Below are 23,611 nucleotides of genomic sequence, written 5' to 3' on the forward strand. Positions count from 1 at the left end.
AATAATAATACAAAATAATGCTTCCTTCTTCATTTAAGAAGACACATGTAATGTTTTTTTTTTAGGCTGGTTGGTCTTCAACAAAATGCTTCCATTGTGATACTCATTCAGACGTTTAGAAAAGAAGGGATGGCTAGGTTAGCTAACAGAATTTACTCTGCCCCAAATAAGTGCCCCTGCCAACCATGAAAGCTACACAGATACGGTGACGTCACCATCGAAGCACTGAACTAAAACAATCAACCTCACTCGACCACTGCTCTCCGACTGGACCGTGTGGCTAATAGATAACAAATATATACGTCTGCTGAAGAATAAATACGTAGGGTATATTAAGCTAAGCGGGTGTTAATAGTATTCTCTTTTTGGTAAGACACGGCGCCACTATTCATTCTATAGCCCTCGTTACAGAAGCCTGGTGTCATCGCGCAACCTCTCCCTGAAAGCATGTCTTCTAAGCCCAGTGACGAACTAGGTTCGGAGGGGAAATGGTTCGGGGACGATTATGAGAGAAATGGCCTGTTTGGAAGTACCCCACCCCGGTTTGACGAGCTACGTGACGAATTTAAGCCGAAAAGCGGAGGGGACACGGGCGACCTGGATCAACAATTCCATCAATTTCTGGACGATGGGAAAAGGCCCCCAGTTGCTATGGAAACTGCATCTACAGGTAAAGCGGGTTATCGATAACATAATTATCATTTGATACCTAAATATACTTGGCCTGCTAAAGACTCGAGTTTAAACTTGTAAATGCAGGTGGTTATAAATCCATCCGCCAGACCTGACAGCCTTTTGTAGTGCAGAACGATAGCATGCGAATGTCACCTCGTACCAGAACGTTATCAGACATTCTGTACTTTATCAGGGAGGAAAAAAGTTCACAACAGTTATCATCGATGTCAATGAATGACTATGGTTTGAATAGTGAGTCATCGTGAGTAAGGCCCTACAGCGTACTATTGCAACAGATTGGAATTCCATATAACTTCCTAAACTTGTCAAGAATATACAACCAAAGAGCTTCTGAACAGTCGACAGGCACACAGTAGCTATTTCAACAACAGACACAGATTAGCTCTCAAGTCATGACCAAGTAGCCTAGCTACGTTACTTGTTTACTACTCTTGAGCCATATGCTCTTGTCAGATCAGGCCACATCCTCATGGTAGACTGAGCCGAATCAATAGAACTTAAGGCCTGTGGCCACTTACTTAATGGTTGGCTCAGATAGAGAGTGATGTCCAGTATATTTCACAATAAAACCAGATTTCTCAACGTTTTATTCACATCGAGGAGGTTCATGAGCGCTAAGGCTTTCTAATCAGAACAAACTTGACTCTTGATACATTTTATGACATTGAGAACACTTAAACCTGTAAGTGAGGCTGCTTTGATGGGATCTGTTGAGGAATTGTTGTAGGCCTTATCTGTTTGGCTTTAACCCTTGTGTTATCTTCGGGTCATTCTGACCCATCAGTCATTGTGACCCACCGTCGTATTGCGACAAATTTACCTCATACAAAAACAAAGTGAAGCATTTTCTTTTAACTGTCGGGCTGTCTCAGACCCCCCACATTGGAATGGTTAAAAGAAAATTATTTGTATTTGTTTTTGTATTGGGTAAAATTGGGTAAACACAACGATGGTTCGTTATGAACCTTTGGGTCATGTGACCCGAAGGCAGCACGAGGGTTAAATGGCACTGTTTTTGTGGAAGCATCATTCATGCTTCTGCTTTCAGTCTGTCACCCTCCATAGCAGAGCACTGCTGCTGCTATTTTTAATACTGAAGAAACAGGCCCCATCATCCTCTTGGAGGAGGGAACTCGAGCCCTGCACTTTCATTCACGGTTCCACTGAAATATTCATAAGATGGTGTTTAAAATCCAAGCATAGTTTGCTTCCCCCCCCCCCCACACACACACACACACAGAGTCCCATCCTGCCTGCTTCATGTTAGCAGTTAGCTTTTTCAGTCTTGTCAGTTTTCAAGCAGAAGAGCAAATTAGTGGTAGTTTTTGGTACACAAACAGAGTGCCGTCTATTTCGAGCCTGTAATCTGATTTAGTCTGGTGCACTTTGTCTTCATTAGAATGGTGTAGGATGGCAGCGTTTTCACCTTCTGCCTTTAGGCAAGATAAAAGATGTGTGTGAATGGCTAGCTCATTTAACTGATTCACAGCTCCAAGAAGAGCCAAACAGTCTCTCTCTCTCTCTCTCTCTCTCTCTCTCTCTCTCTCTCTCTCTCTCTCTCTCTCATTTTCTCACACATACTCACAGTTTGCTCAGCTACACAGATGCATCAGGCATTTAATAAAGGACGTAGAACAACCTCTTTTATTTGAGCCATGCCTACTCAGCTCTGTCCACACTAGTGAATTAATTTGTCCTGACACACATGGTCTTGGTAGACACAGTGGGGATCTCTCCAGGGCTAGCCTCGCTTCGAACATGGCAGAGACCGGACAGTCGGCTCTTAGAAAGAGACGTTCTAGTCTGGCCTGATCTTTGTCAAGGACCCTGGCTCCCAATGAGCTCCGTGCAACAGGCAGAGGGTATCTTCTGAAGGTACATTTATTTAATTCATCTCTGCACACTCAACTTTACTAAACAAGGTTAGAGGCTTGTTGAATATGCAATGCTATCAAACTTTTGAGTTCTAACTTTTGAGTTCTTTGAATGATATCGTCCGGAGGGCAGTCTAACTATTTTCAGACTGCATGTCCCGAAGGTGATGAATTTTGCAGACCTCAGCTCTACTTTTGATTTCCCCTGGACAAAATAACCTTAAGCTTAACACAGCATGGCCTATCCATCTCTGTCCTGTACGCCTGCTACAGACATGCAGAAAAAGACAACTGATGTGATTGAAGCCGTGTGGAGGACCTCACCTCCCAGGACTGTGGTCGGATCGGACCGGGCTTTAGACAGCATGCTGAAGGGGTGCTCCACTTGTGAAGTGGAGCACCCCACAGCCTTTTGGCATCCGACTACAACAAAGAAACCACATGTACACACAAACAATCGAAGACAAATTGCAGTCAGATGTTTTTATGTCAAGGAATATCCTGGCCTGTGTCTTTAGCAATTACATTGCTAAAGAAGGAACTTAATATATGTGCCATTAGGGAATTAGTGTAGGAGCACAGCATTGAGGCTGTCCTCATCCACATGATGAGGAGTATCGCAGACTTTTGCAAGCAGTAGACCCTGAAACCACTGCCCTATGATATTTGACCATACAATGTAGGCCTATACCACCAAAATATACGTAACTAAAGAATAGTATTTCTGTCCTTAGAGCTGAGTTTGTCTGTGTGTGAGTGTTTAAATCAACCTTGAGGCTATGTCTGGCTGTTCCAGAGGGCATGTGCCTGAGCTTTGATTGCAGAACAATAAAGAAACACGTATGCATAGACTACATGCCAGATCGACGTCAGTGTCTTTAAGCTGACAGCTTGCAGACACTTAGTCTACTTCCTCAAAGAAGCTGTCCTCTCCTCGCTGCCCAGGGCCAGGGCTTTCAGATCAATACAGTGACAGGTGGCGACCAAAGCCTCCCTCTGTTTAAAATCTTAAATGGAAAAAAAGGGCAAGGCCGACCTTACTATGCAATTGCGAAGGCCAACGGTTGTTTTTGAAGTACAGTTGAAATAATATTTGTCAAGTTCAATAATAAAGAATGAATAGAACGGACGATTGTTACAGTAATTGCGTGCCCTGGATCAATACGACTTCTGCATGACTATATCTCCCCACAGCCCAGCCAGCTGCCTACATATCGACCCCTTCCCTATTTATACCACACCTCAGGTTGCACTATTGAGCATACGGTCTCCTATCCGTGTCCACTCTCTTCTGCCTCTCTTTCCCTTCCAGGCACTCAATATCAGTCCCCCTCTTAGGCAGAGGCCCAACTTTTGTATTTCGTGATCATGAAGTTAGCTGAGTGTGGCTCAAAAAGGGCAGGTGATTTACCGTCATGTGTTTCCTGATGATCGTTGAGATGGAGACGTGTAGGTTTGAGTCTGACGCAGCAGGACCTCAGAAAGGCCCTCGTGGTCATTTGATAGATTGTCTGTAACAGCAGAAGCAGGGGAGGAGACGAGGACTTGTGAAAGGTGACACCAGACAGACACCAGAGGGTGGAACCAAAGACGCGGTTACATGTTAGGCCAACGTTGGCTTCAGACATGTCCTCATCCAAAGCACTAATGTAGCAGCGAGACAAAACGCCAACTCTCCAGTGGAGCTCAACAGGGAGCGTGGCGTGATTGTAATCATTGGAGAGTCTTAACAGGAAGAGGAGTCAGGTGGCTGAGCGGTTAGGGAATTGGGCTAGTAATCTGAAGGTTGCCAGTTTGATTCCGGGCCGTGCCAAATGACGTTGTGTCCTTGGGCAAGGCACTTCACCCTACTTGCCTCGGGGGGAATGTCCCTGTACTTACTGTAAGTCGCTCTGGATAAGAGCGTCTGCTAAATGACTAAATGTAATGTAATGTAAGAGCTGATCAGAGGAGGATGTGAGTGCTGCTGTGTTCCAGAGCTGAGGCAGCGGCAGCATCATTTACATTACATTTTACATGTAGTCATTTAGCAGACGCTCTTATCCAGAGCGACTTACAGTAAGTACAGGGACATTCCCCCCGAGGCAATGTCCCTAGTAGGGGACATTGCAGTAGGGTGAAGTACCTTGCCCAAGGACACAACGTCATTTGGCATGGCCGGGAATCGAACTGGCAACCTTCAGATTATTAGCCCGACTCCCTAACCGCTCAGCCACCTGACTCCCCTATCATCTCCAGTGTTTCCCTCAGGGCCGCATGGCTGGATGAAGCCAGCCGAGGTTCAGGGAAGTGAGGCTCACACGACGGGTCTGGAGGGGAAAAACGGACGAGGGAATCAGCAGGGCCAAGACGGTGTCATGACAAGCTTCAGAGGGCCTTGTGGGTCTTCAGACCTGAAGCTTTCCATCCAGCCCTGCCTTCTCCCTCCGCTCAGATTTGTCAGTTGAGACCATCTCATCTCAGGTAGCAGTAAACTGTGTTCTGAATGAGCGACACAGGCTCTCTGTAGTCTGAGCTGGTGTCTGGTGTCACCTACAAGTCACGTTTTCATCAACTTCATAATTAGGAAGACCTGATAGCCCGGAGCAACCATCGCCAGGGTGCATCAAGTCTGCATGAGATAAATCTGACTGATCTCTCTCGCTGCTCATCCACAGTGACTTATTTCTGTAACCGTGGCATGGGTTCAGTAGAAGTCTTATGTTAGGAGGCAAAATGTTAAATGAGAATTCCTGCGTTGCCACGTCTCATCCTGTCTGAATGAGCTGAAGTGCTGCTTGGCCTTGTGGGGGTTTGAGTCTGGGTGCAGCACTAACAACAGCACCAACAGCACTAACAGCATGTTGTTCAGTAGCCCTCTACCTCTCTCTCCCCTCCCTCTCTGAACAGCCTCTTAAAGCCGCCTCACTGGAGTCTGTCTGCGGAGCCTCTCCCCCGCCTCTTGTGGGGTCGCCCCTGGGGAGCAGCTGATGTGAGCAGCCTCTCCACGTTCACGTCCTTCCTGGTTCACAGAGCCGGGCTGCGAGGGGGGGTCAGGGGTCGAAGCAGCCTGAGAATCTGATCTGGATTAGAAATTCACCAGAGCTGCTCCATATGGACACTGAGGTCAGTTGTCCTCAGTTGTCCTCAGCGGGCTTCCTGGTGGAGGGCTGGTGGCCACATCTGTACCCAGAGAGCCAGTGAGAGATTACGCTGATGTTGTCAGGGTGATGATGGGATGCCCGAGTTAACCTACAGAGAGAGAAGGGCCTTAAAAGGATTATGCAGCAGGCTCTAACAGTAGATCTATGGCTCTCAATGTCATTGGACTTCCGGAGAACCATCCAGATGTTGCCATCTGGTGCTGATGGGCTGTGTTGTGTTGCCGGGGTACAGTCCACTCAGGATGAGTCTGGAGAGTGGAAGTGTGGATTGTGTTGATTGTTTTTCTACTGTGTTATGTCACCTGCTCCCCTGTGTCCTAATGGGTGTAGTCTGAGCATAGCAGCCACTGTACAGTACTGCATGTTGGTAATGACACAACAGTACAATGCTGTGAGGAGGGGGTCAGGGAGAACAAAGGGAAGGAGGGGGGGGGGGGAGGAACGGGACATCCTGAGCTGGAGGGACGCCTCCTGCACCCTCGAGGGGGAGCTTGGAGGAGATTCCTCAATAAAATCTGCCCCCCCCTCCCCCTCTCCTCCCCCCTACACACACACACCCCAGCCACACCCCTGCAGCTGGATGGCCAGGCTATATATAGAGAAACCCCTGCCCAGGGGGAGGGGGGGGGAGGAGGGGGACTGGCTAACATGGCTCTCAGCATAGTTTGTGGGGGTGTAAACTGTGCTGTGCACCCAGCTCAGCAACACAAATTCCAGCATTAGTACGTCATTATTATGACTGTCCAAGCAATTGTTTGTGAGGGAGGGAAGGGTGAGGGAGGGGTGAGGGACGGAGGCAGGGGTGAGGGAGGGAGGGAAGGGTGAGGGAGGGAGGCAGGGGTGAGGGAGGGAGGGAGTCTAGTATAGGTGCTGTACTCGTATGAAATAAATAACGATTAGCTTTGTTAGTTAAAGTGATCATATAAAGGACAGGACCAAACACTTATTCTGTTGTCTAGCTGAGTTTTGCTTCATGTGTTTACAGAAGTTAAACAAAATAATCTGTCTGCCGCTGTGTGGATGAGGGCTGTTTGAAAGAGGGTGTTGCTCTGTGACCCGTCTCGTCCTGCTGTCAGACTAGACAGACAGAGGAAGGGTACGCTGATGTGTTAGTGTGTGTTCTCTGCCGTCACAATCGGCCATCTTGTCAGGAGAGATTTATAAACCAGAGCTGAGAATGTGCTGGAGAGCACCCCCCCCCCCCTCACTGTCCGCTGACAGAGCCAGGCAGGGCCGGTTTTGGGGTTTGAACAATCTGCCTTTGTCCAGCTCAGGACACAAGTGCCCTCTGTTAATGCTGCATCACTGATCCGTACACCCCCCCCCCATATCCCCCCCTCCAGCCGCCATCCCTCCCTCTCTCCCTCTTTCCATCCCTCCCTCCCTCCTTCCCTATCAGGGCCAGAGCATGTCTAACTGCAACCATCATTAATTCAGCAGCCGGAGACAGTCTGATGCGTTTGAGCTGTGACACAGCAAGATGGTGTCATTTTGTGTCAGCTCTATGTAACTCAATTATGGATGAATGAAGGTCCTGGAGGGACGTCTCCCTCGATGGGCTTTCACCTCCCTCTGAGCATCCTGTTGCTAACTGCTGTCTCAGAGGGGTCAGATGGAACAAGGAGCATTTTTCACGTATAATAATCTCCCTTTCTTTTTCTGCATCTCCCTTTCTGTTTCTCTCCAGATGACCCGATGTCTGGACTCTTCCAGAAGCCAATGAGTGACGACGGTGACCTGTACACCTCCCTGCTGTCCAATCAGGGCCACCGGTACGACCAGGAGGGCTCCTCAGGCTCCTCCCCCTCCCAGGAGCGCTCCACCATCGACTCCTACGGCATCTTCAGCTCCAAGATGACCTCTGACCTGTCTGACCTGGATGACCTTCCCAAGTCCCTGCTGGGTTCTGAGAAGACCGAGTCCTACAACTACATGGACATCAGCCACGGAGACGAGCAGAGCTCCAAGCGGGCCCAGCCCAGCCTGGGGGACACGGGCCCCTCCGGCGGAGACTCCCTGGGCAGCTACATGGAGAAGAACCCCGGAGGAGAGGAGGAGAGCCTGGGCCCGGCGCTGGACTCGCACTCCTTCCCCTACGTGGAGGAGCCGTCAGACGAGGAGCTGTCCGACTACCGCTCCTACCGCACCCTGGGCACCCCGCAGACGGCCAGCCCCGTCAAGATCACCCTGACCGAGTCCCGCCCTCCCGTCGCCAAGGACGACCCGGCCCCGCTGCAGACCGCCGTGTCAGACCGCGACAACATCCTCAGCCTGGGCCTGCAGGGCGTTCCCACGGTTACCCTCTCCGAGCCGGAGGACGAGAGCCCCACATCCTCGCCCAACGCGTCCCCGACAGGTAGGCCTCGACGCTGCGGTGCTGCGACGCGGTCTGGTGCGAGTCGCGCTCCTGGTGCGAGTCGCGCTCCTGGTGCGAGTCGCGCTTCTGGTGCGAGTCGCGCTTCTGGCTCTGAGCTTCTTATCTCAGTGATGGTTCATGCTAGGAGACGGGGGGGAAGAAAGACTTCTGTCTTTACAAGTGAGAAAATGTATTTAAATGGGCTTTAGGAGCTTAGGGTTCCTGCTGTAAGAGATGTGCTGAGATGTCACACTGTGGGCTTGTCTGCTCAGCCCCCTCTAATCTCTCTTCTCCCTCCATCGCTCTCTCTCCTCCCTCTCTCTCTCCGCACGTCTCTCTCTGTCCCTGCCTTTGTCTCCGTAGAGAAAGAGTCTCCGTCTCATGACATGTTCCAGTTTGGACGAGGGAAGTCAGCGGGCGGCGACCCGGCTCCAGGATCCACCCAGCCCTCCTCCATGGCAGCCTCCAGGGACCAGGACGGCAGCAGTGCCGAGTCCGGGGACTCGGAGATCGAGCTGGTGTCTGAGGAGCCCTTCTCTCGCCCAGCCGCGCCCTCCTCCGCCACCAGCACCAACAACCCCTTCGAGCCGCCCCCGAGCAACAAGGGCACTTTCAGCCCGGCGGGCAACCCCTTCGACAGCACCCCCCCGGTTAAGGGCGGCCTGGGCTTGACCGGCCACCCCGCCCCGCCCTCGGCTTACAGCATCCTGCGGGAGGAGAGGGAAGCAGAGCTGGACAGCGAGCTCTTTATCGAGTCTGCGTCTGAGGAGAGCCCGAAGAGAGAGCAGGGCAGCGCGGGGCCCAAACAGGGGGCCCCCTCCCCCCTGATCCCCCCCACCACCACCCCAAGCCCCACCCCGGCCCCGGCCCGCAGCAGCCCACAGCCCGCCCCCGCCGAGCCATTGGCTAGCTCCCTGGTGAAACCCTCCAATGACAAGAGCAAGAGCCCCACCAAGATGGAGGAGGATCGTCCCAGCAAGCCCAAGCCGCCCACGGCTGCCGTGCCCCCCGAGGTGCGCCCCCTGGAGGACCTGGGGGGTAAGAGCCAGCTGGCCGGCGAGGGGAGGGGAGACCAGGGGAAGCCCGACGCTCCAGTCTTAATGAAGGGCTTCGACAAACAGAAAGGTTGGTCCCTGTCAGTACTCTGGTCTGTGCTCTCTGGGGGTGGGAGGGGTTTAGGAGGTCTGCCATCTCACAAGCTGGGGTTTAGCTGACATCCTAGATGTCATTCTTTCTTGAGGCCTTTTAACTGTTGAGCTCATTTTTCCCCTGTTTCAGTTGTTCTGTCTTGACAGCCCAGCTCTTACAGCCAGCGTGTGGAACAGGTAGAGAACACATCTCAGAACCTGTTTGGAGGATTGGGTGTGTCTTGGCCTTGTTTTATAATCATTAACTGCTTGACTCTTACACGGTTGTTGATTATGACTATTGACTCCCTTTAACAGCACACAGCATATGGTCGTTCCCTGAAGGCTCTTGTTCCCTGAGTGTGTTGTGATGTGGGGAGATAGCATGGAGGGCCAGGCTGGGCCGTTATCGTGGCTGTGTTGACAGAAAAAGGAAATTAAAGGGTTGCTGTGATACGGGCTGGGCTGGGTTAGGTTAGGCTGGGATGGGTTAGGCTAGGCTGGGCTGGGTTAGGCTAAACTGGGCTAGGATAGGCTGGGCTGGGCTAAACTGGGCTAGGATAGGATGGGCTGTTCCATGCTGTCTCACAATGGAGGGGACGACAGCTTCTTTGGCTGCATGATTTCTGCTTCCCTCTGGTGGTAGAGTTGCACAGTGACCATGACATAGGCTGTCTTGAGAACGGCATGTTTATCATGGAGATTAGAAGCAGTGAAAGAGCTTAGAAACGGACAGGGCGCTACCAGATATATCACATGAGAGTCACTGCCTTTAAAAGAAGTGGGAATCTGTGTGGAAATACACAAACAAAACAAAACAAAAACATGATTCATTCCTGCATCTTCAATTCTCCACCTGTCTCCCAACGGCCTTCTACGCTGACATGAAATAATTCACTCCAACATGTTACAGGTTTGAACACGCTCCACAGTCTACACACACACGGCGTTGAGTCACCTCGAGCTGAGTGTTATTATGGGATGGTTTGAGATGCGTCTTGTGTTTCCTGTTTGCCTTTTGCTCCATCTGTGCTGGGTTCTCTCTATCCGTGTCCACACTGGGTTTATGTAATCCTTTGATGTCCAAACTGGGGCAGAGGCAGACAGACCGAAAGAGCTTTGGAGGATTCTGCCGCTCTCTCCACATAGAGGGGATGAGGAAGATGCCTTATGGGGTTTAGGTTGTTGTTTGAAATCCCCTGACTGTGAGCATGAACTGGACAAGGACATGTCTAGCTGTGCGTTGCGTAAAGGATGCTTGTGTTTCTACTGGGCTGAGGTGGCGTGATAGTGACAACAGTGCAACGTCACGGCCCAAGGTCTGATGCCACGGGGAAGCTGCGCTCTCTCTCTACTCCCCCTCGTGTTTACAAACAGACAACGGAAGGTAGGAAGGTTCTAGAAATCCTGAAAGCAGGTCAGCCTTTTCCAGAGGAAACCAGATACATTTGTGCACGTTCCCACCACTAGAGGGCGCAAGGCACCGCGCGCGGCTCGCCTGTCGGGCAGGAGACAGGCGGACATCATGTACCCCACTGCCTGCCTGCCTGAGCACTTCCACCGCAGTTGCCATGACAACACCCAGGGGGAGCAGGCGCGGGCTGGCTCGTTTATTTTCTTCTTCTTCCTCCCCTCTCTTTCTCTCTCTCACTAACTAACTCTCTCTCTCTCTCTCTCTCACTATCTCACTCACTCACTATGTCTCTATCTCTTAGTATTTTTTTGCCTATTGGCTGTTGCCGTGGCAGAGAGACCCTTTTTTTTAAAGGTTGCGGTGAGCAGAAGGTGTGAAGCAGGGATAGGCAGCAGGGTGGGACTGGGGGGAGGGAGAGGGAGGGAGGAGGGGAGGGGGGAGGGGGGGGGGATGGGTTGCAGACTAGGATTTGATGACGCCCTTTCTGTATATCCAGACATTGATGGTGTCTGGCTTCAGGGCTGTGTCCTGTGTGACCCATGCATTGCTCTGAGACCAAGGCTTTGCGAGGACATTTGCATTGCTAATTCCTGGAGGGGAAAACCTAAAGCACGGACTGAATGTGGCCTGGACGCATTGAGGCTGGAACACTGTTGTTCTGTACTGCACAGTGTTTATGAATTATTAAAGGCACCAGCACTTCAGCTGCTCAATAATGAGTGAGACAGTGAAAATGGCTATTTGCGTCGCCTCGACTGCAGGCTTAAATATGGGCTTGTACAGATAAAGAGCTAAAGGGTTGAACGTTTGACAGATCCTTCCATGACAACACAGCCATGTCATGTAGGGTCCCTAGCCTTGCAGCAAATCCTATTGTCTTTTTGAAGCTGAACATGACGTCAGATTCTTTTTTTAATGACACACATTTTTGGCGATGTCACTGAGACGCATTCCACATATTTTTTCTTTCTTGATCTCACTAACGATAATAAAATGAAAGTGGGCGGGGCCCACCAGCACACATGACATTGTATCCGCCTGCTTTGGGGGCTTCATCAAAGGGCTTGTGAGTTAACCCTTCCCCCCCTGCTCCCCCCGGAGCACCAGTCTACCCCGAGAACCAGTGACTGCAACCAGGGACTTTTATTGTGAAAGGACTCACCTCCCCTCTCAAGAAAAAGCCTGGCCCCCCAGGCACCATTGCATGGATGATTTGCTGCAGTAGCGACTGTGCTGAGCGTGGTGTGTTTACAGTTCGATCGACCCCCCCCCTCTCTCTCTCTCTCTCTCTCTCCGCTACCCTCTCCTCCTCCTGTTCTCGCTGACGGCTCCACAGCAGCAGTCTGAGAGCTCCGTGGGCACGCGGCACCTTGGAAACCTCTCCTTCATCCCCTCCTCGCGTCTCCGCTTCTCTCCCTCCATCCTTCCCACCATTCATGCCTCTGTGGGGTGAGTGAGTGAGCCAGCTCGACCGCAGAGGAACACTCAGAAGAAGAGAGAAGACGCAGAGAGAAGAAGAAGAAGAAGAAGAAGAGAGATCTGGGAGAGAACTGATCGGCAGCATGCAGGCCACTGCAGACGTGAGCAAAGCCAAGGATAGTTCCTGCACCAGCTGGAAAGGCCAGGGTACTGACGTGTTTACTGTGTGTTTTCTCTCTCTGTGTGTGTGTGTGGTATATGGATTACATGGAGTGTAGGGGGGAGGGAGGGCGGGCGCATGTGTGTGAGGTATGAACTGATCTGTTGTCACGTACGTGTTTCTGCCGGAGTGTGGGGACAGTTTTGGCGTGCGTGCATGTCTGCTTAGACGGAGGAGTAATGTCGCATGTTTGCATGTGACATTAGAGGGGGTCTGGACTCCCCTGCATGTTTACCCAGGGACACGCCCTGACGACAGGCGCCCTGACGACAGGAGCCCTCCGCCGCGCCAGACAAAGGGGACGGAGGTGTGAGACGTCAGAGGGTGTGTGTTTGGGATGATTAATGTATACACCCGTACACACGCTGGAAGCCATCTGCTTATGTGTGTGTGTGTGTTAATGTGGAACACCGTGGTGGATGAGGGCGTGTCACTGTTGTCACTGTTGTCCCCGTGTCCCCGAGCCCCACAGGGGGGCTGGCGTGTGGTGGCGTCAGGGCTGTTTTTGTGTGCGGAGCTGCCTAAGCATCCGGAGAGGCACCGAGAGACTGTCTCCATGGCAACCGGGGCACACCCATCCTGATGACATCAGTGTCATGGGCTGGGCTGCCATGCCACCTTGCAGAGACAGAGGGAGAAAGAGAAAGGGGGGGGGGGAAGAGGGAGGGAGAGAGATGGCCTCTGTCTGCCTGTTTCCATATCATGAAGAGCATTGTTATTACTGTTGCAGGTTAGGATGAGGGACTGGGAGAGAGAATGGCTCCCTCCTCCTCTCTGCCCAACTTGCTATTTTCCCTCCGTCTCTCTTGCTTATCGTTATTAACAATGAAGGAGGGGGAGGGAAGATCCTGTTCTTCTTAGTTTGAATCTTTCTATGACCATGTGCCTTTGATGACTATAAGCTGTAGCCCATACTGTCAGAGATGTAGTGAGAAGCCTGCTGAATTCTCCTTCAGACCATCTTTTCATCGATCCTAATTCAGCAACAAACTCCCTTAGTTTTACTGTAGATGGTTGTAAGCACAGTCTTCCTCTCTGGTCATCCCGTACGGCATAATCTCCAATTGTGTTTATGCATTTGACATAACTGTCTTGATATGTACAAACGATTCTCTCCCAGATTCGTACAGTCGATACACCCAAGGCTAACCCTGCCCATTCAGATGTTCTTCACAGTGAGAGCTGGAGAAGCAGTGAGTCTGATCACTCGTTTTACCTTCAGGCAGAGTTTAAGGCTGTGACGATGATTTGGTGGGGTAATGGGGTCAGGCTGGAACTTGTTCGCTCTGCCTTGACCCCAAACGAGAATCCCGTTCAGCCTACATCATCTGACAACCTACCAAGACTCCTGTTTGGGCACCAGAGCTGGAAGGTGTGTTGTGTCAGGACTTTGGCCAGCAGCCACTCTGCTTCCTGTTCTGAAACCACTTCCTGTCTGTTAGCCGGGGACAGAAGATAGCTTAGAGTCAGAATTGACTTTACAGTTAATTGCTAGTAAAGGATCACAATATTACATTTACATTTAGTCATTTAGCAGACATTCTCCCCGAGGCAAGTAGGGTGAAGTGCCTTGCCCAAGGACACAACATCATTTGGCACAGCCGGGAAGCGATCCGGCAACTTTCTGATTGATCGCCCGATTCCTTAACCACTCAGCCATCTGACCCCCCCCCCCCCCAATATATTACGTCTGTAGCAAAATGAAGACTGGGATTAATGTAATTAAGTTTGATATGTGTTGAACACACAAACTATTTGATGTGTTCTGACTTAAGTTCAGTAAAGATTGTAAATACCTTAATAGAAAAGATAAACTGGTTATCTAAACCAGTTTATCTTGCCATACTGCTGTGTTCCAAATTCTGAGGATTGCTGTGTGAATCCTATCATAATTATATTCCCACGGTTTAGAAGGTGACATGCCTAAATAACAGATACTGAGTCTTAAGGTTGTATTTAACCCTGTCAGTCACGCAAAAAGGTGACAAACCATGTAAGTAAGCTCTTAAAAACCTTAGACTGTTTGGACGGCTTGTGGCCACCATGCCAAATTGGTCCTTTGTCCTTTTGTGTGAAACAATAAAGGGAGTGGCTGTGTGTGTGTGTGTGAGTGAGTGTGTGTAGACACATGTGCCCCTGATTCCCCATATTCAGAGCAAGTGAATCTGTCTCTGTTCCCAAGAGAGCCCAGTCCCCCCTCCTCTCTCTCTCTCTCTCCTTCCCTCATCTGTCTGTCTGTCCTCTCTCTCCTTCCCCTTTTCTTCCCCCTTGCTCTCTCTCTCTCTCTCTCTCTCCCCGTCCCTCTGTAAGCGAAGAGGGATAAAATGGAGCAGCGTAGCTATGGTAACTGCATCAGGCAGGTGCTCTCCATATTGTCTGTGCTGGGGTGTTTTAACAGAGCGGTGTATTCCAGCTACAACCTGGTCTAATCTGGTCTGGTTGTCCTTCCTGCCAGAACCCGGTTCTGCTGCTACCCCAGCATGCACCTGACTTGCTGCTGGCTAGAGAGAGAAACAAATACAAATAAATAAGTCATTCAGCAGAGAGAGAGAGAGAGAGAGTCTCCGAGTGCTGTGAACGGAGATACCCAGACACCATTTTGAATTGGATGCAGTCTTTTTTTTTTTATGAGCCTTTCCTTGCCTTTGTCGTTGGTCAGCGGGGCTGCGCTTTAAAGCCAGGGCATAAAAGAGCTCACTGAAAGTGTGTGTGTGTATGGGAGAGGGTGTGTGTGTGTATGGGAGAGGGTGTGTGTGTGTATGGGAGAGGGTGTGTGTGTGTGTGCTGGATCGCAGCTTGGTTCTCTGGCAGCCGCTCCCCTTAGCCCCCCCCCTCCCAATCCCCCTGTAAAGAGCACCAATGATTAGCCGGTTGTGCCTGTGGCCCCTCCCTTCCTGGCCGGGGGGGGCCTCCCCCTTCAGAGCTCTCCTTTTGTCTGTGGATAAAGCAGCTGCTTCTTTCCCTGTTCAGCCATGGGAGTCGCAGGTTAGTACACGCACTTCTACCGCTTTCGCTAAAGCTTCTCTCTCGCGCGCTTAACGCTGTCTGTGTGGAGCACGTCTCAGGGCACCTTTTAAGCTGTTGTCTTTCCGCACCCGGCTCTCCTGCAACGCTGTCTTGCCTGTTCGCGTTCCAGCTGCTTCGTGTTGTGTGCGTGTTGTGTGCGTGTTGTGTGTGTGTTGTGTGCTGGGGCAAGCGGGACAGAGCATCTCAATGCAAAGCAGTAGATCTCCAGGATTGTTAATCGTTGCGACACCGTGGCTTGTGGCAGCGGTGTGTGGTGACGGATATTTTAGGAGGGAGTGTCGGTCTGAAAGGTGTTTAGAGACGGCTGTTGAAATCAAAAAGCCAATTGATTCGGGGTATTGATCAGAGGGAAGTAGGTCGATCAGTATTAGTTATTGATAAGGAGGAGGCTGCTGTAATGATTTAGGTGAATTCGTCTGGGAGCAGAGCGGGAAATGTCTTGTCTCTGCACCTGTTCAGCCGAGACTCACAGAGCCGGAAGAACAAGTGTTCTTTCATCACCCCGTTTGAGCCTTTTGGCATCCTCGGATGCCTTTGGTAGAAAATAAAAATGGCCGTCATCTCTGCCGCTCACAGCCCTACAGCTAAAATTAGAACAGGCAGCAGGCAGGCAGGCAGACTTGGGGAGGAAGTGGAAGACACCCAGGGGACACAGCAGGATCCTGCTCCTCACACACACTCTGAGGAATCTGCCTGTTCACCTCCTCACTCATCCATCAGACGGCTTCCAGGTGTCAGAGACACAGTTGAGCTGACAAAGGGAGACTACCAGATGAGGAGTTAGGCAGGGCTGGGCTGGGGATCTGGGCTGGGGGTCTGGGCTAGGCTGGGGGTCTGGGCTAGGCTGGGCTGGTCTGGGGGATGGTCTGGGGTGGGGGGCTGGTCTGGGGGTCTGGGCTGGGGGTCTGGGCTAGGCTGGGGGTCTGGGCTAGGCTGGGCTGGTCTGGGGGATGGTCTGGGGTGGGGGGCTGGTCTGGGGGTCTGGGCTGGGGGTCTGGGCTAGGCTGGGCTGGTGGATGGTCTGGGGTGGGGGGCTGGGCTAGGCTGGGCTGGGGTGGGGGATGGTCTGGGGTGGGGGGCTGGTCTGGGGGTCTGGGCTGGGGGGCTGGGCTAGGCTGGTCTGGACCGGGCTGAGACCAACAGCCTCCGGTGGGGAAGGCACTGAAGCTCAGCAGGGGTGAACCAGCCGCTGGTTCTCATGGAAACAGGCCTGTGTTTCCAGCCAACATAGGCGAAGGTCTTGGAAGTTCCTTGAGCTGCAATGCTACACTGCCTTAATCCAGACGAGTCACATCATCCCCTGCTGGGGGCTCAGAAGTGCACGCTTAGGAACACATCATGTCACTCACTATCTCTGGGACTGCCACTGTTTCATAAGAGAGACCATTCAGGTTTACAGGGAGGCTGTACTGTATCCTGAATCATTCGCTGACGTTCCTTATGGAGGTCTTCAAATGCATCAGTATTTCACCGTCATGACAACCTCTGAAGTTCTCAGAACCCTGGCCAGTGTGACCAGGTCACCTTGAGCTGTTATCTGTTAATACTGCTGATACGGCATCCAGTTCTGCCTCTATCTCCACCAGCTCCCAGTCAATCATGAATCATTAACTCAGCTCTGTGAAGGGGCACTACTGGTGGGGACAGGTCAACTTGGTGGATTTCGGGGTATCACCAGTGTGTGTGTGTGTGTGTGTGTGGCAGGGTGTGAGAGCTGGCCAGGTGTTGGTGATTGCAACAACACATACCATCCATAGATAAGAAGTCCTGGCTCTCTGTGGCAGCCGTACCGTGAATGTGAGCCGCTTGTTCAACAAGTCAGTCAGGTATTATCGTTCGCAAAGGTCGCTCTATATATAGTAGAAAAGAACCAAAGAGTTTGCGCTCTGACGCCTTCACACAGTTTGGTGGAGGGCAGCTGGATTGAAGGCAATAAAAAGCTATTAGAAACATCATGTATGTCAGCTGTTCCCAAAGGAAGCTACTTTGCCAGTGCCTTGCAGATATATGACCTAAATGTCGGCTGTAGAGGAGAAGCTCGCTGGAAACGAGTGTCCGGATGTGTAGCGGGTGGTGGGTGAGGGTGGCTTGGCGCTGTACCTCTGCGGTGCTGGGGCCTGGTCCTAACCGCTGGTCCTAAACCCTGGTCCTAACCCCTGGTGGTCTTGCTCTGTCCCCAGCCATTGACCTGCTCTACTGGAGGAATGTGAAGCAGTCGGGAGCCGTGTTCGGCAGCCTGCTGCTGCTGTTCTTCTCCCTGACCCAGTTCAGCGTGGTCAGCGTGGGGGCCTACTTAGCGCTGGCCGCCCTCTCTGCCACCATCAGCTTCAGGGTCTACAAGTCCGTGCTGCAGGCCGTGCAGAAGACCGACGAAGGCCACCCATTCAAGTGAGGAGACAATGAACCACGATGATCATCTTATTCATGCACAGCCTGTTTTTACACGCAGTGTCACAGAGGGCCTCTCAAACGCCCGTAGAACTGCACTTATCCCTTGTGTTATCTTCGGGTCATTCTGACCCATCAGTCGTTGTGACCCAACGTCGTATTGCGACAACTTTACCGCATACAAAAACAAAGTGAAGCATTTTCTTTTAACCGTCGGGCTGTCTCAGACCTCCCACATTGCAAAGGTTAAAAGAAAACAATTTGTATTTGTTTTTGTATTGGGTAAAAACAACGATGGTTCGTTATGAACCTTTGGGTCATGTGACCCGAAGGCAGCACAAGGGTTAAACCAACCCATACCCTTGAAGATGGTGTGGGAAGGGAATTGTGTGACTGTACAAGTTGCTTATGTGCCATGTTCCACTGTTGCCTCGCAGGTCCTATCTGGAGGTGGACATCGCCCTGTCCCAGGAGCAGATCGGTAAATATGCTGAAAAGGCTCTGCTGTACGTCAACACCTGCATTAAGGAGCTCCGCAGGCTGTTCCTGGTCCAGGACCTGGTTGACTCCCTCAAGGTGCGATTCCCTTTCACAAACACACATTGTTTCTGTTGCATCCTGTGATGATTGATAGGTGGGTGGTGGAGTTGTAGGGGTGAGCTGACTGTTGGTTCTCGTTGTGTTTCAGTTTGCCGTGCTGATGTGGCTGCTCACCTACGTGGGAGCTCTCTTCAACGGGCTGACTCTGATGATCCTGGGTCAGTGGCTGCCTATGATTGGCTCCCTGGTCTCCAGCACTCTGCATCCTTCCCCACCAGCGCACACACATTTACATCTATTCATTTAGCAGACGCTTTTATCCAAAGCGACTTCCATGAGGGAGCTGTACACATACACACTGGTCCTGGAGTGGGCACAGGCCCTGCTGGGTGGCAGTGAAGCCAGTCAATGATTTACACCCAGACAGAGATCAGTGTCATGGAGGAGGGCAGCAAGACCCACATGACCTGACAAGATCAGCAGCGACGGCCAACCAGTTGCCATATCACAGCATTCAGCACATATTTAACCAGGAAGTAAATGATGTAGCGCTGACTAATTTAGTTAGTAAATAGCTATGCAAGATCGTTAATATGTCAATAACAACATAGCTGAAACTGATTCCTCCAAACAACAAAATATCTTATCTCTCTCGTGTACCTTTACTCTTTGCATAATGTAAATAAAGGCCAGAAGCTCTGTTGACTCAGTGTGTATACGTGAGGGACACTGCAGGTCCGAATGTAACAGTCTCTCTCCATCTGTCCTGCAGCTGTTGTGTCCATGTTCAGCATGCCCGTGGTCTATGAGAAACACCAGGTAAGAACCAAACAGGACACATTCAATGGTATTTCATCTCTGTGAAATCTGATCGCGTCCAACTTCCATCTTACTGTCTCCTCAGGCACAGATTGACCAATACGTGGGATTAATACGGACCCAGGTCAACTCCGTGGTGGGGAAGTGAGTGTCTCTTTGACATACTCGCGTACACAATTGCATTTGTCGGCCGGCTGGTGTGAAAGTGGAACTAACTCCTCGTTTTCCTTCCCAGGATCCAGGCGAAGATCCCTGGGGCCAAGCGAAAGGAGGAGTAGAGGTCGTCTCTGCGTCAAGTGAACAGTCCAGTTCAGCTCAGAGGCCGGCAGCTTGCTCATTGTTGGAAAGCCTAGTCATTCTCTGTGGAGGGTAGTACTGTTGTGTCATCTATACTGTGTTCTCTAAAACCATCCCCCAGAGAACCCAATCACTCCCCAAACCTGTCTTTAGCGGTTAACACACTAACACAGTCGTTCATGGTCAACGTCCTACGTCTATGTAGACAAGTACACGATTCAAAAATGAAACAAAAAAAAGAACCAGCTTTTTTTTGTGTGTTGCTTGTTATTAAGTGCATGAAGTTGAGCCTTGAGTAAATAATATTTGATATATTTCGTGCAGTTTTACTACGCTATTTTGTTTCTGCAGTGCTTACAACAAATGTATGGTTTGGCACAAAAAAAACGATATGCCCACAGAAATGCTCTGCTACCAATGTTAAATACTGCTTCATGTTTCTGAGTTAGGATGTGGGGCTTCTCTCGGTATACTGTATGTCAATATATATAAATATCAAATGATTTCCTTTCGGTGTTTTCAAGCACAAAATAATTTGACAAAACGCGTCTTAGATGTGGTAATTGTAGTTTTTTTGCTTTTGTATAACTATAAGGAACTATACACAATCTCATGTTTTAGGTACTGTTGTTCGACTACCATGAAGACAAGAAGTATCTGACGATATTTAGCTTGTTTGAATTAACTGTCCAACTTTGTACTATGTTCAACTATACTCAATGTAGTTCTTAGACTCTGGACTCTTTAACTATTTGCACTCACAGTATGTATTTAATTACAGAATAAGACAAATAAATGTTCCTTGATGTATAACACCATCTGTTCAGATTTGTGATTGCAAGCAGGGTACATCCGATCTCAGAGCTGCGGTTCAGCTGAGTGGGAGGAGCCCAACCTTGTGGGAGGAGCCAGACCTTTCCTCTGAAAACCAACCTTACAGCTGGTTAGGGCACGGCGCCTACAGCACTTGGAAACACTCCAAAGGGATTTGAAATGACATTTATAAATACTTGTAGGATATTCAGGGATACGAGCCTCTTTGTGCAAGGCACAGTGTGCTGAAATGACAAACAAACCTTTGAATTGGATCACCATAAAAAGGTTTCCATGTTTGCTCGTAGACACACAGAATAGGGACAATTCATCTGTTGAGTGCTAGCTGTAACTACGAGCCAGAAATAAAATGGATGTGTAGTGCCAGTTACTAGGCACTGCTCTCAATAGACTTAAGATGAAAAATATACAGTAAAGTAACAGTATCCAAATATTTATTTGTCAAATTACAAAAAAGGGCCGCTTGATACAGGCGTTTCAAAATTTGACCTAACCACACCGACAAAGCAACTACAAACTCTCAACATAACTGAATATTAGCAGCATAATATCGCACCATGACCCGTCTTTAGAATTTCAACAACAGAAATCAACAGAGAACATTATACCTGCAGAAGACGCCCATAAACGTGTAGAAACATAAAGAGGATTGCCTCGGTTATACAGTGAAACACTGTGCCCTTAGTCCCCAGCAGCTGCTTTGGCACGGCCCTCAGATGTCGAGGAGTGTGACTGGGTGCAGCTGGTACAACACACCTTTAGTCTTCCTGTCTGTCTTCTGAACAATCTCCATCTTATGACTGGGCTCCACCTACACACACAGTCAAAAATCTGTTTCACTAAATAGGATGGAAGCTACAGGCCTAGCAACTGTTGTATGGGTGGCCTGATACTAGTGACAGTTAAATGTTTTAGGAGATAAAAATATAAGACCAAAGCCAATGTACAGCACTGGGTGCTGAGCTGAAGCCATGCTGTACCTGGTTCCACTTCTTGGGGGTCTCGTGGTACACAGGGACGAGGTCTTCTCGAGGGGGCGACTTGGTAAACATCCTGATGCACAAAGACCCACCATGGATATGCTTCAATGGATATCCAGTGCATTTGACAAATGTGTCAAAACTATAGGTGTGTGTGTGGTGAGATGGTGGGTAACTGATGTGTGTGTGTGTGTGTGGTGAGGTGGTGCATACCTGATGAGTGTGTGTGTGTGTGTGTGTGTGTGGTGAGGTGGTGCATACCTGATGAGTGTGTGTACTGTGTGTGTTGTGTGTGTGTTTGTGAGGTGGTGCGTACCTGATGAGTGTGTGTACTGTGTGTGTTGTGTGTGTGTGTGTTTGTGAGGTGGTGCGTACCTGATGAGTGTGTGTACTGTGTGTGTTGTGTGTGTGTGTGTGTGTGTGGTGGTGCGTACCTGATGAGGCGTTCTCTGCAGTCGTTCTGCAGGTTGCTGATCCGGTCGGGGCCCAGGTGCATGGGGCCATTGGGCCCCTCACACACCAGGCAGTTAATGGCCGCCCGCAAGGCGTTGATCTGAAAACCAAACAGAACACAGAGCTAACCGTCTGAAAGTTATCAAATGAAAGTTTTTCCTTTATCACACATGATGCGTTATCTTTAAGCGATGACAGAAACAGGACCTGCCTCTGTTATGTCCTCGACATCGAATTTGACGTCAAACACGATCTCCATGTCATGTTCAGGAAAGATGGCCTCCTGATACCGGCTGTTCCACCCCAGACCACAGATGGCGCCAGTGTAGCAGGTCCTATCTGCGTCGGTGCTGTAGAGGAGGACAGGAGGAAGTCAAGAGGACTAGGAGACACTTCCCTGACTATCCGGGATGGTCTGTGTGTCTGGGAAACGACTGATGCGCAGACTGACCGCAGCTCCATCATGGGAGTGAATAGCATGGTGATGAGGGCAGGGAGACCATGGATGTGTGGCATCAGGGTGGTCTCCTTCAGCAGAATACATGAGCCTGCAGAGGAACACACACACAGTCATTCACAAAAACACAGCTACCGCCCTTATCTCAATCCCATCCGACTTCTCCAAGAGTGCCAGCGCCCCTCCCTGGCTGGGTACCTGAGGGGCTGACCGCCACCGACCCAGCCACCAGCACCCTCTGATGACTGTCCTGGGGAGTCTCGTTCAGGGCCACGCTGTTGATGCTATCTTTCTCGATGACCACGGACCTGCGTGGGCGACACATTCGTCAACACTGAGGAGGGTGAGTGTCAGCTCTGGCCGGCGCAGGCATGGGCCGTAACCCGCGGTGACGCGACCAGGGGAAGGTGCTGACCTGTAGTGGTTGATGTTGCTGAGGCTGTGGAAGTTGACTCTGTGAGGGCTGGCCGGGCCGTGCACACGGGCCTGTGGAGACACGGCAGAAGCACATCCACCCAACACCCTCCCGTCAACACGGACGCTAACAAACACAGACGTTTATTTTGAAACTTTAAAACATCGGAAGTTCTGTTTTTGACTTGGGTAAAATTGGGCTAATTTCCTTTGACACCATGGGTGTGGCCCTAGTTCAGCCCCACCAGGAGCGAGAGCACAAAGAAACAAAAACAGCCCCAGTGCTCCCCCTGCTGGCTGGATGACAGCTGATAAAAAAAAGAAACACGATGCCACCTTGTGGTGACCAGTAGTACAGCACATAAACATTATTATCGGGTGCACTAGAGGCGAGGCAAAGTTTAAAAGGTGACCCAGCCCTAGGTGTGGTTTAGGAGTGAGCTCCCTGCCTTGGTTCTGGGGCTGGACTGGGAGAAGGACTGCAGCAGGCTATTGATGAGCTCCCTCTCCTCCTCCTTCCGGGTCTTCCAGGAGCTGCTGGTGGCGTTGGGGACGTACGTGCCCTCCTGTATGTCCTTGTACAGGGACACCAGCACGTCGTGGCATTGCTGCAGGGAACACAACCAAACGACACATTGTGTTTCCTGGGCGGACGCTGAAAACCACATCTATTACCTCATGTTACCCAGGGAGACCAGGCCGAGACCACAAGGCCTGTACTCTGCCATCATGTGTCTTCTTTATCGGGATTAGGTGCGGTTCTACCAGCGTATATGAAGCCCTCTGTGACACTACATGGTGTAGTGGTATAGAAATGGCTATACGAATACAATTTGATTTAATGTATTCGATTACAGCCCAACAGCCCGCCCAACCGCCAGTTCTGAGAAGCCCGAGGCCACTGCAGCCTCTCCCAATCCTGGTCCCCGCGCCCCCTGGACGTCCTACGTGTTTCCCTCTTCCAGCACACCTGATTCAAATGAATGGGTCGATATGAAGCTGAACAGAAGCCTGTCAACAACCCGTTCATTTGAATCAGATGCGTTGAGAGCAGGGAAACATCTCGAACATGCAGGGCAGTGGAGCACCGGGATTCAGAACCACACAGGGCTACTGATGCGTGCAGGTCTGGTCCAGACACCTTGGACTCGAA

The 23,611-nt window shown here is 50.6% G+C and overlaps 2 protein-coding genes across 5 annotated transcripts in view; one reads left to right on the forward strand and one right to left on the reverse strand.

Moving 5' to 3' along the window:
* The first annotated feature begins 191 nt into the window (after positions 1 to 191).
* rtn1a (reticulon 1a) lies at positions 192 to 20,133 on the forward strand. Of its 3 annotated transcripts, XM_062469597.1 has the most exons (9): positions 192 to 670; positions 7,401 to 8,069; positions 8,433 to 9,194; positions 17,457 to 17,664; positions 18,102 to 18,240; positions 18,353 to 18,422; positions 18,977 to 19,023; positions 19,109 to 19,167; positions 19,259 to 20,133. In XM_062469597.1, exons 1-9 carry the CDS (start codon positions 448 to 450, stop codon positions 19,299 to 19,301), a joined length of 2,220 nt encoding a protein of 739 aa, XP_062325581.1. In that variant the 5' UTR covers positions 192 to 447; the 3' UTR covers positions 19,302 to 20,133. The 3 variants fall into 3 exon arrangements, with proteins under 3 accessions (XP_062325581.1, XP_062325582.1, XP_062325583.1); XM_062469598.1 differs by lacking the exons at positions 192 to 670; positions 7,401 to 8,069; positions 8,433 to 9,194 and adding an exon at positions 11,916 to 12,236; XM_062469599.1 differs by lacking the exons at positions 192 to 670; positions 7,401 to 8,069; positions 8,433 to 9,194 and adding an exon at positions 15,106 to 15,234.
* Positions 20,134 to 20,571: 438 nt separating this feature from the next.
* The window catches only part of tdrd9 (tudor domain containing 9), a 19,851-nt gene continuing 16,811 nt past the window's right edge, over positions 20,572 to 23,611 (reverse strand). For both annotated transcript variants that reach the window (XM_062470204.1, XM_062470205.1), the window contains exons 27-35: positions 23,600 to 23,611; positions 22,908 to 23,066; positions 22,460 to 22,530; positions 22,243 to 22,352; positions 22,039 to 22,135; positions 21,799 to 21,937; positions 21,569 to 21,687; positions 21,135 to 21,207; positions 20,572 to 20,965 (exon numbers count right to left, since the gene is read on the reverse strand). The exon at positions 23,600 to 23,611 is cut by the window's right edge and continues 252 nt beyond it. In XM_062470204.1, coding sequence (XP_062326188.1) covers positions 20,867 to 20,965; positions 21,135 to 21,207; positions 21,569 to 21,687; positions 21,799 to 21,937; positions 22,039 to 22,135; positions 22,243 to 22,352; positions 22,460 to 22,530; positions 22,908 to 23,066; positions 23,600 to 23,611 — 879 coding nt within the window. In that variant the 3' untranslated portion in view covers positions 20,572 to 20,866. The remainder of the gene's footprint in view (positions 20,966 to 21,134; positions 21,208 to 21,568; positions 21,688 to 21,798; positions 21,938 to 22,038; positions 22,136 to 22,242; positions 22,353 to 22,459; positions 22,531 to 22,907; positions 23,067 to 23,599) is intronic.

The sequence above is a fragment of the Osmerus eperlanus genome, chromosome 9 (genome assembly GCF_963692335.1).
Source record: "Osmerus eperlanus chromosome 9, fOsmEpe2.1, whole genome shotgun sequence".
In the NCBI taxonomy this organism is placed as follows: domain Eukaryota; kingdom Metazoa; phylum Chordata; class Actinopteri; order Osmeriformes; family Osmeridae; genus Osmerus; species Osmerus eperlanus.

Bases quoted from the DNA above. Each gene is read 5' to 3' on its own strand.
- rtn1a (XM_062469597.1), top strand. From the start codon at position 448: ATGTCTTCTAAGCCCAGTGACGAACTAGGTTCGGAGGGGAAATGGTTC. The intron at 671-7,400 runs GTAAAGCGGGTT...GTTTCTCTCCAG, and splicing joins TATGGAAACTGCATCTACAG to ATGACCCGATGTCTGGACTC. The intron at 18,241-18,352 runs GTGCGATTCCCT...GTTGTGTTTCAG, and splicing joins ACCTGGTTGACTCCCTCAAG to TTTGCCGTGCTGATGTGGCT.